This window comes from Typopeltis vanoorti, chromosome 16 (genome assembly GCF_054136105.1).
Source record: "Typopeltis vanoorti isolate ZY-2024b chromosome 16, IOZ_Tvanoo_1.0, whole genome shotgun sequence".
Classification (NCBI taxonomy): Eukaryota; Metazoa; Arthropoda; class Arachnida; order Uropygi; family Thelyphonidae; genus Typopeltis; species Typopeltis vanoorti.
The window spans coordinates 34,513,334-34,531,744 of NC_143564.1; the positions used below are offsets into that span (position 1 = coordinate 34,513,334).

Genomic DNA, 18,411 nt, shown 5'->3' on the forward strand with positions numbered 1-18,411 from the left:
GTTCATCAACCCAATCCTGTATTCTATTTCTAACTGATTTTTCCAATACTTTGATCACAACTGGAGTTATACAGACCATATATCTGCAAGAAAGGTATGTAACCCTTTCATCCCAAAGTGCATTACCTTAGTTTTATAGTGCTTTGCACTGTGTAAAACTAACTAAACAAAAATAATGGGAAGTCTTTGGTAAGAACATAGAAAATAAATATCAGGAAGGTGGTAAAATATTCTGAAGGTACCGAAAAAAGCTTGGGAGAATAGAGTATTGTGAAATAAATCAGAAATGATAAAAGTGACTTGAAAACTGAATATAAAGATATTATGCATGTCTGGAGTAATTCCTTTGAAGGATTGCTACATGAAACAAGCAGTAAAAACATGGATCTAGAAAACATTAAAAAAAATGCAGTCAGGAGCATGTTATTATTATCATCAACCCCAGGCTTCCATGGAGTCAAATGACTCGTGGGTGGAACAAACTCTCACATGAAAAGCTAATCAAACTGTACTTTAAACTCATTCATGTCTGCAATCACCAAACTCTTAGTCAATGCATTCCACTCACCAACCACTTTCCATGCAAAGAACCTACTTCTCATAACCTCCTTTTACAGTTTCCGGGAATGACCTCTTGTTCTAATTGCTCTCCCATTCTATGAAAAATTTCTTCTATATTAATCTATATAATTCAATTTATATGTCTCCTCCTATTCATGAGGTTTGTATTCCTCAATCTGTGTTCATATCTTGCATTTCAGAGGTCAGTTACCACCTTAGTGAATCTTCTCCTGTGCACAATAATCCATATGAGGTCTGATTATGGCTGTATACAATGGAACCATAACCTCTTTACTTCTGCACCTCAAGGCCCTCTGCATCCTTGCCATAATCTGATGTGATGTACAATTGTGCACTGTGACCCCTGAACTTCAGGTCCTTCTCCCTTACCCCCTTACCACTTTGAGATCTCTCATCCCCGCAATGTCCTTTAAAATTTCCCCACCAACCCCAGGCTTCCATCCTATTGTTGCAATCCCCCCTGTTAAAATCCATGATGACAATAAGAGAATACTGCTGTTATCAACCCCTTTCTATATTCTAGTACTCACTAACCTCTCTAATACCTTAAACACATCTCCAAATATACAGATAACTTGTAGCCACAGCCTTATGCCACTGTAACCTTTATGCAGTGGAATAATTTTACCTTCTTTTCACTTCTTTGGGACCTGTGCTTTCACGAGGCTATTATTAAACAACTGTGCTAAAGCTACTGCCAATAAACTGGAACATTCCCTTATGACGTGGTGATATGTCATAAACTCCCATTGTCACTATTTCCCTTCTAGTATTTCTATTTTTGAAGATATAATTCCCCTGTTATCATCAACAATTCCCCTCCCCATTCTTGCCCTTTTTTACTCTTGAAAAAAATATTACCCTTCCATTTCGATTCCCATCAGGATATCAACCATATCCAACCAAGTTTCACTTATTCCTACAATTTTTGGGCAAATATACTCAATCAGTAAAACAATTTCATCTCTCCTATTTCTGATGCACCTGGCATTTATAACTAAACACACAAAAATCAGTACATATCAATAGTTGTAGTAGATGAAGCTATCAAACCTGATAAACGGAAATGCAGCTGAAGCAGATATTCCACAAGAAATGCTCAGTATTGAGGTAAGAAAGTTTATGATGGCTACAATACATAAATCAGAAAGACTGGCTGGTCAAAGGATTGAATTTCAGATGACTGGAGTATGGACCACAGTATCCACCTATAAATAAAAGGGGAAAGAAAACTAAATGTGAAAATTACAAAGGAATTTCCCTGCTAAATATTCCTGTAAGATTTATGCAACTAAGAAAAAAGTGTGGAAGAGAAACTTGGTGGAGATCAAGCTCATTCAGACGAAATAGATATTGTCATGATCAAATTTTCACTTTAAAACAAATACTTCAGAAATCATGGAAACATAACTAGGATTCATATTTAAGTTTTGTAGATCTGGCAAAGACTGGTGGCTACAGATAGGAGAGTTCTGAGGGAGATTAGGGAAGTGAATACATAGCATCAATGACAGTATCATAAAAATTAGGATATTAAGAAAGAATTTGCCATTGCTAGCATTCAGGAATGTGTTAGCAGAGCTAGTCACAGGTAGTATGGTCACTTAAACAGAATGGGAGAGGAAAGATTAGCGAAATATGTTCTTTGCTAGGAAAAAGACCTAGAGGAAGACCAAGATTTAGGTGGATTTATACAGTAAAAAGTGCATTAGAAAACAAAAATATAAGATATGATAATGTTGGAGTCTTGACAGATAACAGATTTATTTGGAGGAAAACAGTCGATTGGAAATTAGTATTGATAAAACTTTTTCATGTAGTACTATCATAATATGTTGTATGTTGTGTGAGGGTACATATCAGAAATTTGATGATGATGAGATCTGGAAATGGCATAATGACAAGATGTCAATAGAAACGTAATTCAAAACGCTAGTTATATGGTACATGAGACATTACATTGAGAAAAATATATAGTCTATATTTTAGTTCTAAATCAGCAGATAGAATTGAAAGAGGTACAGGAAGATGGTTTGATGTTAAATCAGATGTAAAACAAGGGTAGCTTGTTTCACATCTGATTTAACATCAATTAAATCACTTAAGGAATTGAACAACGTAGATATGAATATAAATTAAATTACACTTTAATAAATATTTCCGATATTTCAGCAACGTCACGTTGCCATCTTCAAAAGGAACTTACAAAAAAAAGGCACTACAACACGGTAACTGAGAATGAAGAGATGAAGCTATTGTTCTCCTAAAAGTCCTGATGGTGCCCTCTAGCAGGCTAAGTAGGTGTTCTTGGCCGTTGGGCTGAAGGTCTGCTGATGTAAGCCTCCCAAATTTGGTGCAGTCGCATACAACCAAATCTGTTGAGGTTTGGAGAGTTTCTTAGGGCTGAGGCTGATTCCATAAATAGTCTTTCGAATTTGTATTTGCTATGGTGTATTACTGTAGCTTTCTTCCACCGTATTCTGTGGCGTGTATCTAGAGCATGGTCTGCAAGACTAGAATGGCTGTACTTGTGAAAATGGATGTAGTCCTTGTGTTCAGAAATTCTGATATTCGCTGTCCTGCCTGTTTGGCCAAAGTAAGACAGTTTACATCTGCAAGGGACCTGGTATGCACCAGGTAGGTCTAGGGCCATACAGGCCATACTGACCATTTTCTGTATGGCCTGTAATAGGAGGTCAGGTCATGTTTTTTTAAGATTTTGGTAATTTTTTCCGAGGTGCTTCGGATGTAGGGAATGGTGATGGATTTAGAGTAATCCTTGTTGTGGAGGGGGGGGGGGGGGCTGTGGTTTGTAGGTTTTAATATTTTTTGGATTTTTTTTGGGGGGGGGGGGGAGCCATTGGCTGAGAAAGTGTTGAGGATGTGATTTAGTTCAGTGTTTAAGGCCATGTTGTTAGAACAGATTAGTTTAGCCCTGTTGTATAGTGTTTTCATCACTCCATATTGTTGTGAGGGGGGGGGATTGTTGGTGAATGTATCTGCCTGTATGGGTGGGTTTTCTATAAACTGAGAAATCCAAGGTTCCATCAAGTTGGCAGGTGACTAGTGTGTCTAGGAAAGGGAGGCTGTTGTTTTCCTTTTTCCAGGGTGAACTTGATTCTGGGTTGCTGGTTGTTTAAGTGTGTTAAGAAGGAGAGGAGTGTTTCAGAGCCATGTGGCCAAATAGCAAACACATCATCAACGTAGCGAAGCCATATGGTTGGTTTTTGTGGGGCAGAGGCTAAGGCTTTTTCTTCAAAGGTCTCCATAAAGAAATTGGCCAAGGGTGGGGACAGTGGGGAACCCATGGCTGTCCCCTCTATTTGATTGTAGAGTTACCAACAGATTAAAGCCGTTTAACTCTATACTCCCCCCCCATATTTACAGACTCCCAAAAATACATAAAGAAAATGTGCCATTACGTCCCATAGTGGATGGCATTGATTCCCCCACATACAAATTAGCTAAACATCTGTCCAAAGAGCTCACACATTATACTGGCAACACACAATCACACATAAAAAACTCAGCCCACTTCAAAGCCAGCATAGAAAACCTTACACTCCAACATACTGACATAATGGTCAGCTTTGACGTCTTCTCCTTATTCAGTTCACAATGAACTCAGGCTATTTCGTTTGGCAGGGAAAATTCTACAAACAAATAGAGGGGACAGCCACGGGTTCCCCACTTTCCCCCACCCGTGGCCAATTTCTTTATGGAGACCTTTGAAGAAAAAGCCTTAGCCTCTGCCCCACAAAAACCAACCATATGGCTCCACTACGTTGATGATATGTTGCTATTTGTCCACATGGCTCTGAAACACTCCTCTCCTTATTAACACATTTAAACAACCAACACCCCAGAATCAAGTTCACCCTGGAAAAAGAGGAAAATAACAGCCTCCCTTTCTTAGACACACTAGTCACCTGCCAGCCTGATGGAACCTTGGTTTTCTCAGTTTATAGAAAACCCACCTATACAGGCAGATACATTCACCAATAATCCCCCCACAACAATATAGAGTGGTGAAACACTATACAACAGGACTAAACTAATCTGTTCTAACGACATGGCCCTAAACACTGAACTAAATCACATCCTCAACACTTTCTCAGCCAATGGCCGCCACCCCCCCAAAAAAATCCAAAAAATATTAAACCCTACAAACCACCTCCCCCCCCCTCCCCTCTCAACAACAAGGATTACTCTAAATCCATCACCATTCCCTAGATCCGAGGCACCTCGGAAAAAATTACCAAAATCTTAAAAAAACATGACCTGACCTCCCGTTACAGGCCATACAGAAAATTGGCATCCCTTATCTGCTTCACTAAAGACCAACCACTTCCTCTAGACCTACCTGGTATATACCAGGTCCCTTGCAGCTGTAAACTGTCTTACTTTGGCCAAACAGGCAGGACAGCGAATATCAGAATTTCTGAACACAAGGACTGCATCTGTTTTCACAAGTACAGCCATTCTGGTCTTGCAGACCATAAACACCACAGAATACGGTGGAAGAAAGCTACAGTAATACACCATAGCAAATACAAATTCGAAAGACTATTTATGGAATCAGCCTCAGCCCTAAGAAACTCCCCAAACCTCAACAAATTTGGTTGTATGTGACTGCCCCAAATTTGGGAGACTTACATCAGCAGACCTTCAGCCCAACGGTCAAGAATACCTACTTAGCCCACTAGAGGGCACCATCAGGACTTTTAGGAGAACAATAGCTTCATCTCTTCATTCTCAGTTACCATGTTGTAGTGCCTACGTGCACATGCCTTTTTTTGTAAGTTCCTTTTGAAGATGGCAATGTGACGTTGATGAAATATCAGAAATATTTATTAAAGTGTAATTTAATTTATATTCATATCTACGTTGTTCAATTCCTTAAGTGATGTAATAATGCATAACCAATGTATAAGCCTGTCTACGAGATTTAACATCAAATATGTCCACTGTTATTCATCCTGTATATGGATCACGTTAAAAAGGAAAGTGGCATTAAACCTGATTTCAAAATTGGAAATGTTAATCCCAACTCTTTACCTTATGCAGATAATGTTATCCTCCTAAATAAACACAGTACAAGTCTGCAAGATTCCCTGACTAAATGGAATAATGCTGTAATAAATTTGGTATGAAAATTAGCAATAAAAAGACAAATACAATGAAAGTAGGCAAAAATGTTGAAAATGTCAACTAACCTGTAGAACACAGATATTTAGGTACAATTTTTAGTGAAAAATGTAAATTAAATTATTATTATTACGTGACACCTCCAGACTCCAAAGACTCATCGAGGGAGGGCTCTACAACTCTGTCTCCATCACTCAATCCATAAACTACAACAAACTGCAACTACACCAACACCATCTACCCACCACCACCACCACTAATATTTCCACACACAATTACAAACATCCATGCTTACAGCGGGATTCGAGCCCTGCAGCCTTTTCGCTGGCGAGCGGATATGCTAAACACTCAGCCAATCAGACCAGCAAATTTCAAACAGACAACAGAATTAGCAAAGCTGGTATGGTAGGAAATCAAATGAATAAATTTATACGGAATAAGAGAAAGAAATTAGTCCAAATGCAATACAAGCTGCATACAAGATAGTGTTTGAATCAATTTTAACTAATGGATTTGAAAGCTAGGATGGAAATAAAACACTTCTAAGACTGGTCACAGATCTGAGTAAGATTAGTGGACTAAATAGATGGCATCAATGGCAGCTTCATATTAATCTCAAATGGTATGGTCACTTTAACAGAATGGCTGAAGAAAGATTAGCAAAACAAATGTCTTTTGCCATAATGGCAGAAAAAGACCTAGAGGAAGACCAGGATCTAGATGGATCGATACAGTAAGAAGTAGTTTAGATTAATGAAATATAAAATTTGATAATACTGGAGTCTTGACAGATAATAGATTAATTTGGAGGAAGAATGTCAACAGGCAGTTAGTGGCATCTTCATGTGGTACTATTATGGTGTCCCCCCCACACACACGCATCTCCACGCAGTTTATATATCAGGAATTTAATGATGACAACGACAATGCAAAGAAATGTTGAATGCATCAGAAGTAAATGGACAGGATACTTATAAGTAATCAATGCAAACTGCTCAAAAATATATTCTCATAAGTTGAGGGTTATTATAGGAGGAAGGAGAATACAGCAATCGGAATGGAATACAAAAGGATATGTTAGTTTGTTTGTTTTTTAATGATGAAGATACAGAGATTACAAAAAGGCAGTTTTTGAGGCTATCTAATGTGAGATGGAGACAAACAGGACAAAACATATGGTAGGATGTTGTTACAGAACTGGATGATACAGAAAAAAGATTAAAAATGTGTTGATAAATTGATTACTCAATCAACAAGAAAATAATCAATTTGGGAAATTTTAAATATGGATGGACAAGGAGTGAACATCATATAGGAGGAAAAGCTGTTATTTGGAAATACAGTCGAAGACAACTAAGGCTATGAAGGGCAGTATTTTTGTCTAGTACTTGTGTGTGTTCTTCTGATTTGTTTGTAGAATGAAAAACCTCAGTTTTCTAGATAGATGGGGGGGGGGGGGTAATACCACCTTTGTATGAGACCAGCTACCATTATAAAGCTTCTTCATATCTTAGATGGGAATTTAAACCAAGGTCTTTCAAACCAATTTTCGTTTCCATCTGAGTTATAGATGCCCTGAACAGAAAGGGACCTTATACATTTTATACATTGATGAGGGATAATTATTTTTGACAGTATGTCAAACGGAAGGGATTCAGGATTCAACACATCAGAATTTGAGATAACACCAGACAACACGACTTTAAATGCAGTAGTCAACCAAGCTAGTGAGAGAGAACAACCATGTAGGTGTGATGTAAGTGGTATGCAATGTGGATGTTTCTGTCAGGGCAGAACACACACATGAGAATTATGATAAACTTTGACAACTCCAAGTAACACAGCACAGCTAAGAAGAGCTGCAAAGTCATGTGCTCTTGTAAATCTTCCTACAATGATACTGCTTTGAAAGGTAATATCATAGCAACAGTTGACTTCGGTGAGAATTAAATGGGTAAGCAGTCATTAACCAAGAAACATATAAACTGATGTGGGGAAAATACATAGAAAAGAGTAATGAAGCAATGTACGAATTGCAGCCCAGAAAAGTGACAAGTACATTAAGGCAAACAATACCAGATTATGAAACAAAACTGGCTAAGCACACTAAAGGAAATCTTAAGAAGTTCTTTCATTATGTAGCAAGTAAAAGGAAAAATTAAAAATGGTGATGGTGAGTGGGAGGCTGAAAAGTGGCTTGTTTAGTGGGGATGGACCATGGCATACACAGGCTGATAGAATAATGATTAAGTTTAACCATTGTTTTGTCTAAGATGGGCCTCCTGCAATGAATTTTATGACTCTCCTTAGATGTCCACAATGACAATAAATGGAGATGGCATAAAAGTAACTGTAGTAGAAGTATAGTATTATTATCTTGATCTCCATGGAGTCATAAGACTCATTGTGGGAGGTCAGCTAGTCAACATAAAGTTTATTTGAACAATCTTCAAACTAATCCACTGTCTGAACTTTCATTACTCTCTCAGGCAATGCATTCCATGCTCCTATCACTCTCCGTTCAAAAAAACTTACTTATCCCTTTTACTCACTAGTTCTATTTGCAACTCCATGGATGGCCCTTTGTACTAGTTCCCTTTCCTTCATTCTACAATATGAAAAAGCTCCCCAGTGTTAATCTGATAACAACCCACCCTTCAACAGCTTAAATGTCTCATTCATGCCTTGGTCTTCTGTGCAGTCTTCATGCCCTCAGTCTGTCCTCATAATCAACAGTGTACAGTCCTGATACCATTTTTGTTATCCATCTCTATATCCTCTCCAAGGTTATTACATCCCCTTCAAATCTTGATGATTAAATCTGAACACACAAATCCAAATACAGTCTGAGCAATTCTCTGATATGTCTTCACAACTTTTGCAATATGTCGTCTGAACTTCAAATTTCTATCTACATTCACCCTAAAATTCTTGCTTCATCCATTTCTTCCAGATAACATCACTAAGTGAGTGTGAAGCATCTCATTTGTAGATCTCAAATTTTCAACATCTTACATTTAAATGCATTAAACCGCCATCCCCATTTCCTCTTGAAGAGCCAAACCATCCATACAATTACTAATAATTCTCCTAAGCTTTACATCAATTGCACACAACTGAATATCTTCATGTAGTCTTATGGTGATATCTCTGACATAAAGATTAAACAGCAATGGTCTTAGTACTGAATCCCATAGAACCCCCACTTGTAACCTGACTACTCCCTGATACTGCTCCCCCATTTACAATTGTCAGATATCTATCAGAAAGCCAGTTAAAAAGCACCTTGTCATGTTGTACCCTAGCAAATGCCTTTGCAATATCCAAAAAAACGACAGTGTAATCCTTACCCTCATCCACTGTTCTTGTTACTCTATTATAAAAGATAACTAGATTATTAAAACAAGAGCACTCCTTAATAAATCCATGCTGCCTGCATAAATAATATTACCTTCATCTTCTCAATTCTGTGTACACGTTCTTACCAATTTCTCCAAAATCTTAACATTTACAAAAGAAATACAAAACTGACCTATAGTCTAACTTTCATTCTACCATCACCTTTATGTGATAGCACTATCTTACTCTCCTTCCATTTTTTAGGAAATTGCCTGCTGTAGGTAAGGGAACTGATTAAGATACACGCACTAAACTAGAAGTTAAGGAAATACACAGAGCATAGAAGTTAAGTGAATGAACAGTGAAATCAGGAGGTAATGTGGTAAAATATATTATTGAGGAGGCACAAGACAGTTCACAGTCATCAGATATATGAAGAGTATGAAAAATAAGCCTGAAAAGTGAAAAGCATGGTTAAGAAAGAGAACATGCAGGGTGAGATTGAGCAGCCAGAACAAAGAAAATTCAAGATAATTCTTCTTCGAGACAAGAAAAAGGAATAATAATAATGGAAAGGTGACAGCGGTGGATGGTTACGGTAGTACAGTAGTCATGCCGAAGGAAGGATGTAGTGGAATTATGCAGCAAGTGTTGAAAACTATGTAGCACACCACTGCTATAACAAGGAGCCCTTGTCATAACAGCAGTGTGCTATATAATCTTTTCAACACTTGCTGACAAGTGGGATAAGGAGATTTAGATGCCATTGCCTAAAGAATTGGCAAGACCACACACATGTACAACTGTGCTAAAATTTGCTTGGTTATTACCTAGTTTCCAATGTGATGAAAACTCTGGAAATCCAGAAATAGTAATTAGAACAATATCAGGATGCTGGAATGCTGGTTATAGGAAAAGGTTGAGAGAGTGAAAATTGCAGGATTTGGTTGATAGGAGGTCATGCTATATAGGATGGAGATGTTTAAGTTAATAAGGGAATTTTACTAGATTAATACTAAGGAATTATACACAGAATGGAAGGTAAGAGGGGAGAATAAAAGGCCATCCCTAGAAGTCATGTAAAAGTGTAGTGAAGAGGGAAGCAAGGAGGATTTTTCTGAAGAGTGGTGGGTGAGTAGAATAGATTGCTGGAATGAAGTGTGAATACCACAAGTGTAAATGAGCTTAAGGTTCAATGTGATAGATATATGCATGAGACCTCCCATGATGAGTCCTTTGACTCTCAGAAAGTTTATAATAATCAATTCAAAAAAAGTAGAAATCATGATTGAGATATAATTATTATTATTGGAGTCAAAGGACTCATCATGGGAGGTCTTGTGCATTGAGCAATACATCTGTCATATTGAACCTTAAACTCATTTACACTTCTAGCACTCCATGAAGATACTATTATCATTATACTGGTATGGAATCAGAATACATTGTGAGAGACCAATGCTAACCTTTATACACACAATACCTACCAGACCTTACCTTAAACTCATTCATTGTCAGAGCACTCACAACTAATTTTGCCATTCCATTCCATTCACTTACTACTTTCCAAGTAGCCAACACACTAACCACACTCTTATGCAACTTCCAAGAATGACTTTTAGTTCGCTCTTATTCGCCATGTATTGAAAAATTTCCTTTGTGCCAATCTTACAAAACCTCTTTAATAACATATAACTTTCTATCAAGGCCCTCCTCATTTCCTCCCATCAACTAAACTTTGCAGTTCCATGTACCTTCAGTCTATTCTCATAGGAACACAACAGTAAAAGATTAACAGAGGCGAATTCTCCATACGTGCTATGCTTGCTGCGTAAGCTCATTGAGAAAGAAGTAATATTTATTTGTTAATAAATGCATACATTAATAAGATTTCCATTTAGGATTTTATTTTTGTAGACAGAATATGTCTTAAGCTTGCGTGGCAATAATTGAGCTTTGCGTTGTGTATATCAAAGCCAATGCTTGCTCGTCTAGTCGAAGCTACCTTGGCTTGCTCAGTTGTAGAAGCTTCCAGGTCCTCGCAGCAGCACTGTGATTTCATGTGTGCGCATAGCCATCTCAGGTCGTCTCACTCTTTTGCTTAAACACAGGTCATACGCAGTCAACATAGCTCTAACCAGTGAGCTTCAGCCAGCCTTTACAAGTGTGCATGTTGCTCGGGAAAATTAAGTTGCAATCAACTTTTTATGACGATGTTATTGGCCAGTTCATAAAGAAGAACTGTAGGGTAGAATTTGTATTCAAGTAGCTAAATTGAAAAAGATAGAATATCATTTGTAAAATAAATGTTGTATTCGTATGATTAAATGTACATAAATTTCTAAATATATAATTTTAAATGGTCAGTAATTCATTATTCCACTAATCAGACTTAAATCACACCTCTCACTCCCTGAATGATAACAAGAGCAAGCGTGAACTTCAAGACCAGCATTCGCCCCTGAAGATTAATGAGCAGTTAGATTCATTTTACCTTTGTAAAGTGCAGTAGCATGGATCTTATACATATGTATTTTCCTGATGATGACCTCAATACTGAGGTCGAAATGTTGAAAGTTACTTTCCTAATATTAAGTAAAGTAATTATTTTAACATGTGTGTTGTGTCTCCATAATTTCTTAACTATGAATGCTGACCGCTGTGTAATCTTAAAAGAAAGAGTATTCTCATAGGGATCATTCCATAGATATATCACCAGCTTGGTCACTCATCTCTGGATCTTCTCCACCATCTCCTGATTAACAAAAAACCTAGGTGACAAAATCTATGCACAGTAGTCAAGATGCAGCTCAATCATAATCCTTATAAATAAGGATTTATAAGAATTAATAAATTAATAATTAATAATGACCTCTCTATCTTCACTTGTTAGTGTATTTTACAACATCCAAGTAATCCTTTGAGCTATTTTACCAACCATTGCAATATGTCTATTGAACTTCTACTCTCTGTCCATCATCACACCCAATTCCATGGCCTCCTAAATTTCCTGCAATCCAAATATTAATGGTAATTTAACTAAAATGAAATCTATGATAAGCAAACAACAATAAAAAAAATTTAAGAATATCTGATGGAATGTTCTTAAATATAAGTTTTATTATGTTAAATTATTTATATTTATTATGTTAAATGTAAGTATTAACATTTCATCTGAAATGCTAAAACTTACATTTGAGTGTAATAATAATGAGATAAAAAAAAAAAAACAGTAACAAAACAAAAAAAAAAGAATTACAAAGGCAAATGAAGCATTCTAATATAATAAATTATTCTTTAATTAATACTGATATCTGGAACAACTAAAATAAGAATAACAAAATTGTAGGTATAGTCCACACTGAACTATGAGTTCGAGACATGGAATTAAACAAAATATATGAAAAAACATACATTTGACATGTTGTACTTATGGTGAGTAGAAAAGGTTTTTATTGGAAAGATAAAAATACTAATGTAGAAGTAACAGGTTATTGGAACTAAAAGAATGCATAATAATATGGAAGAGACAGTTTCTTCTGATTGCTTCAAAAGAAAACTGAAAGACAGAAAATCTCTGAGAAAAAAATTTCACGTATTGATGAGTTTAGTGATATACTCATGGATGAAGAATAATGGGCAATTAAATGGTTAGCAGAATGCTTAGTAGTTATCTTTAGCTTTGTAATGTCACCAAAGAAAGGGCGAGATGTATGTATGTAGGTTCGCAAATGATAATACCTTCATAGGCCAAGGCCAGCATAAAATCTTCTCCTTCTTCAACCTTTTGGTTCTGTCCACTGCTGGACGAAGGTCTCCCATGGTTTTCCAGGACACTCGGTTTTCTGCCTCTCCCATCCATCTCACTCCTGCAACTATCGAAACAATTTTTCTTAGTGCTTTGTATACGTATTTCGAAAACTTCCCGGAATTTTATATGCGCCTTTTCCGTATGCATAAAAAATTCTTCTTCTTCCAGACAAATGTATGGCCGTGTTAATTTTTGCTTTAAACTAGAGTTCAAACATCAAAAGGAATATGGAAATGATGCTAAGTACAAACTCCGTTTTGGATGCATGGTATTTATTGCGATTTGGTCTAATAATATTTGCCAAGAAAACAAATTTCCTACAATAAACACGTCGAAAACAGCTCCAAGTTAAACTGCTGTAATAGCGAACGTGATAATCATTGGAGAATATTTTTCGGGTCAAATTCAAAACCATTTCAATCTCTGGAGTTCACAATTGGGAAGCCCTTATAAATTCATCGGATTTTCCAGACGACTATTACCAAACCCTCTAAAGAACTCTGCTTGCGACACACACTTCTTACTCCTATATACAATATCATAATTCAAATTTAAAAACGCCATCTCTTTTCCAAGATTCAACTTTTAAATATATAACCTTTTTTTTTTTTAAAAAAAAAAAACTTTGTTTAAATTTCTTTATGTTATTTTTAAATGCCGACAATAAAAATTGTGCTAATATTGCGGCACTTAAAATCACTAGTATTACACTCACTAAACAACACGGAGCGAAACTTAATATATACGGTATATATATATAATAAATAAGTAAAATTATAAGAAATTATAGGAGGATTCATCCTAATACTCACGTCATTTTTTGTTCATTTTCAATGTCTGCTCTTAAGTTTTCTAACGTTTTTTCTGGTGTTAATTCGCGGTTAATTACTAAATCTCTGTTTTGTCTTCTAGAATACATGTTGCTATGCGACAGGTTTGTTTACATTTCATATGCAGGTACAGACATCTACCCTACGTATGCACACCAGTGTTCACTTTCATTCAGCTAGAATCAGAAAGTACTATTCCTTGGATAAAAGATTAAACAAGAATATAATTTCCTGCAGAGCTTAATATAAAGTACTATAACTTTTGACAAGGATTTATTTTCTTCATATAAAGCAATAAAATTAAGAAGGAATATAGATGACATAACAATCATCACTGCTTTGTACTGCTTTCTGAAAAGTAATATGTGTCAACATTTTATTATGCTCCTCCTCTGTACTTACAACGATTAAAGCTCATAATGCCCAGATTGACTGATCATATTTAGGAAAAAGGTGGTTAGTATTATGACTAAATATACTGTATATTCGTAGGTGTAAATTGTGTTGTCCTGTCAGGTTGCGGGATAAAAAAAAAAAAAAATATTGATTATCTATGAAGAAACATCCTTCCGCTTCCGTAAGAACCAGTATATTCACTTTCATTTGAAAAGACTAACAAAGATTCTTCGTATCCTATACAGGATTAGAACAAAGGAATTACTGACCAAAAGGCATCGTCGAAACCGACTGAGTACGGAATTCTCCAATCAGTGTAAGAGTAGACAGTACAGGCAGCCCTCGGTTTGCACCTCAGTTCCGTTCCTGAAAAAACGAGCTTAAACCGAATCTGACAACGAACTAAATTTTAATGGGAGGCATGAACTTATGTTCGGCGCAGTCAAAAAATATGCACATTAAGTATGTGTAACATTATTATATTTAACACTTTCGTTGCCAAGCTGAAAATTGGAATTTCGTGTGGTGACAAAATTTTTTTTAATTTTTTTATTTAGTTAGCGACGTCCACGCGATAACGCGTGATCTGCCGTTTGGTGAGAACTCGCACCGCGTGATCGCGCGATATCATTCATTGCCAAGCTGAAAATTGGAATTTCGTGTGGTGGCCAAATTTTATTTATTTTTTTATTTAGTTAGCGACGTCAACGCGATAACGCGTGATCGGCCGTTTGGTGAGAACTCGCATCGCCTGATTGGCAATGAACGTGTTAAAGCTTTGATAATACATACATATATATTTGTTAAAATAAAATTATTAATAACGAAAACAAAACGAAATTATATACAAAAAATATGAAACTTCGAAAAGATATTACATTCTATGTTGAAGTTCCTGGTTTCGGATCACCTGCATTTTTTTTTTTTTTAAGTACCCAGTGTTAACTGCCTAGATTTTCTTTTTCTTTCTTTAAGGAGTTCAGTGTAAGGTCGAATAGATGCCATTACACTCCTTTTCACGTTCGCACTCCGTTCCCAATCGTGGTCCATTTCGCAGAGTTCAATGTCTCTATGCTTGCAAGGATACGCTGTAAATCGGCCGTTTTCATATCTCTCAGATGACCTTCTTCTTCTTCCTCCTTTGGATGTTAACTTAATTTTTCGGCTAATTCTTTTAAGTCTTCATTGGAAAGCGGTTTATCATGGCTCTCTATGACTTCTGTCACATCTTCAGCTGTAATATCGTACAATCCCACCTCTCGCGCAAGCTTGGTAACATTAGAGCTCTTGCTCTAATTCCTCGAAGTCGTGCATAAATGCTGGAAGAAGTTTTCGCAATGCTCCTTTTAAGCACTTTGCTGACACGTCATTCCAAACTGCCTCGATGTTGTTAATGCCCTTCAAAATCAGGGGCACGCCAAGGGTATTTGCCACCCGAGTGCAAACGTTTATCAGTCGTCCTAATACTGCATTGTATAATCCAAATTAGATATTAACTAATGTTGTGTCGGAAATAACTGGCCCACTTTGTGTCCGCCCATTTGTTTCAGCCACAACATGATGAAATACTCACTTAAGATAAAGACATGCTTTAGCTCTCAAGAGCAAAGGCATAGAAGCAATAAATAAAGTGTAATTTGAGGGTATAGCAACTTAATCGATAATATTATTGTAAGGCAATTCAAAAACTATGTTAGAATCATGCCCGATACAGGGAAAAGATATGTTATGTGATTTCAGAGTTGTTAACCAATTAGCGGAGGGTCTCATCATTATGTATTAGTCTATGACACAGCAGAAAAATCCGAAGACGTCATCCGGTAACCCCTGCAGTAAGAGATCCGTCAAAGCCGCCGAGTAAAGAACGTGACCGTATGAGACGAATCAAAGACCGCTGAGTGAGTGACGTAGCAGAGAGAGAGAGGACGCACGCTGCCATGATATAAGGGCGGCGCGCTCTTCAAACGCTATGGGGAAGGTTGTTATGGGTGCATGATGGCGGTTGCCAAATGTTTATTTATATGACCAGTTCACTTGTTCGGAAATATTTACTGCGTTGTTTTGATTTTGCATTGATCGTGGCATTTCGTGAAATATCAAGATAAGACTTTGTTTAGATGCAATTTAATTGCTATCGCTTTCTTTAGCCTACGCTTGATATTGCTGGCAGTCCTTTGCGGCTGCGGGATATTTTACAAAAATTTCTGCGGGATATATTATTAACGCACATACGCAGTTAAAACGATATGAGCGTACCTGACCTAGACGTATTCAGTGATTTGCTCGATAAAGAGCCAGCTTTTGTACTTATTGATAAACTCCAAAAGAAGTTCAAGCTGACATGGCCTACTAGCATGATTGCCCCCGACATCATTATCGAGTCACTCGATAAAAGGCTAGCACTCACTTTTATTAAAAAACTTCTTAAAAAGTTTGAACGGGATTGGCCTGGCTATTTAAACTTGTATTCTTCACCTGAAGTCGACGTTGAGGAAAATGAAGACTCCCCTCAAATGGAGGAAAAACTCAATCTAGTTGTCTCTACCTCTAATCCTTCTGATCAAGAAGAAATCCACGCTCGTAAGAAGAGAAAAATTCTCGCTGCTGAGCCAACAAATGTTGTTGGTATGGACGAGGATGTTACCATTTCAGATCCCTCTGTTTCTCCCAATGAAAAGGTGCCACCGATTATCCTAAGGGAAAAGCAGAGATGGACAACACTCAGAACCATCATGGCTAATTTACAAATGAGTTACACATCTGCTAAAAATGCAGACGAAGGTATACGAATTCAGCCCACTACAGTGGCTGACTATAGAAATCTTACAAAGGAAATGGACGCAAGAGGAACTCAATATCACACATTTTCACTTGCGTCGGAAAAAAATCTGAAAGTAGTCCTACGAGGAGTCTCCGAGGATATTGACACAGATGAAATAGTTACTGACCTTAACCTACAGGAACTACCCCCATAAAGGTCACTAGAATGTTTAGATCAAATAAGACACCTATGCCTTTAGTTTTAGTAGAAATTCATAACATTTACAAAGACATTTATAATTTAAAATCAATCTGTGGACTCAAAATCACCCCAGAACCATTGAGAAAGAAATCATCTTCTGGGCAGTGCCACCGATGCCAAAAATTTGGCCATGTCCAGAAGCTATGCAAAGCTCAGTAAAATGTGGCGAGAATCACATCACAAACACCTGCACCAAGCCAAAATCCACCCTGGCTAAGTGCGCAATTTTTGTGGGGGTCCTCACCCTGCTAATTATAGAGTGTGTACACATCACCCCAAAAACAGATGAAATGATCCAAATCATCAATCTACCTCGTCATCTAGTGCGAGAGTTCCTGAAGCTCAGGCTCCTCAGTTCTCCAAGAGTGAGAACATGACAACAGGTGCTCGCCCATCATTAACTGAGCCCCTTAAGAAAACGAATCTTCAACATCAAGCGAGAACATATGCTGATATGGCCCACTCCAAACAGATAGTACAAACCCAGAACCGGAATAATCCACACTCAAATCTATCAGCTGTTATCACCTCTTCTCTTGCAAACATGCTGCAGGATTTCAGCAACTCAAATCCATCATTAAGTGTCACAAAAAGATTCCTACAGCAAACCCAATCCATATTATCAGCACTCTCTGATGCATAGAGAAAAAATCGCCCCAAACTCTCTTAGGATTATCGGTTGGAATGCCAATGGTATAAAAAATAAACTGTTAGAAATCCAGGAATTTAATAATAGATACAGCCCATATATACTGCTAATTAATGAAACTCACCTGAGGCCTGCTGACACCCTGAAAATCAGAGGGTATCAGATTTACAGAAACGACAGGCTTGGGTATAGAGGTGGAGGTACAGCCACCCTTATCAAAAACTATATCAATCATCATTCAATAACCAACCCTACTACCACCAACCTCGAAATCACAGGAATCAAGGTCCTCACAAACTTAATTGGAAACCTCAAAATTTTTTCTGCATACAACCCTCCATTAAAGACATTATTGACCTCAGATCTGGATGCCATCCTTGGAGTAAAAGGACCGGTCATCATTGTTGGAGACCTCAATGCAAAGCATCCTGCTTGGAACAGTAAATCTACTAACAAAAATGGTCGCATCCTTTCTAGCTACATAGGATCAAACCATGCTGTTGTGGCTGGACCTACCAAACCAACTCATCTCAGCACATCTGGCACTGCTGACATCCTGGATATAGCCATCCTGCAAGACATTAAACTACAGTACAGCCTTATATCACTAAACGAGCTGTCGTCGGATCACAAC

At 37.2% G+C, this 18,411-nt stretch overlaps 1 protein-coding gene across 4 annotated transcripts in view; it reads right to left on the bottom strand.

Moving 5' to 3' along the window:
• The window catches only part of LOC150097944 (coiled-coil domain-containing protein 169-like), a 113,735-nt gene extending 99,962 nt beyond the window's left edge, over nt 1–13,773 (bottom strand). For 2 of the 4 annotated variants that reach the window (XM_090406021.1, XM_090406017.1), the window contains exon 1: nt 13,693–13,773. In XM_090406021.1, coding sequence (XP_090262147.1) covers nt 13,693–13,697 — 5 coding nt within the window. In that variant the 5' untranslated portion in view covers nt 13,698–13,773. Of the gene's footprint in view, nt 1–11,941; nt 12,022–12,810; nt 13,386–13,692 lie in introns of those variants that run through there. The other 2 variants (XM_090406018.1, XM_090406019.1) reach the window with 2 other exon arrangements.
• Nucleotides 13,774–18,411: the final 4,638 nt, after the last annotated feature.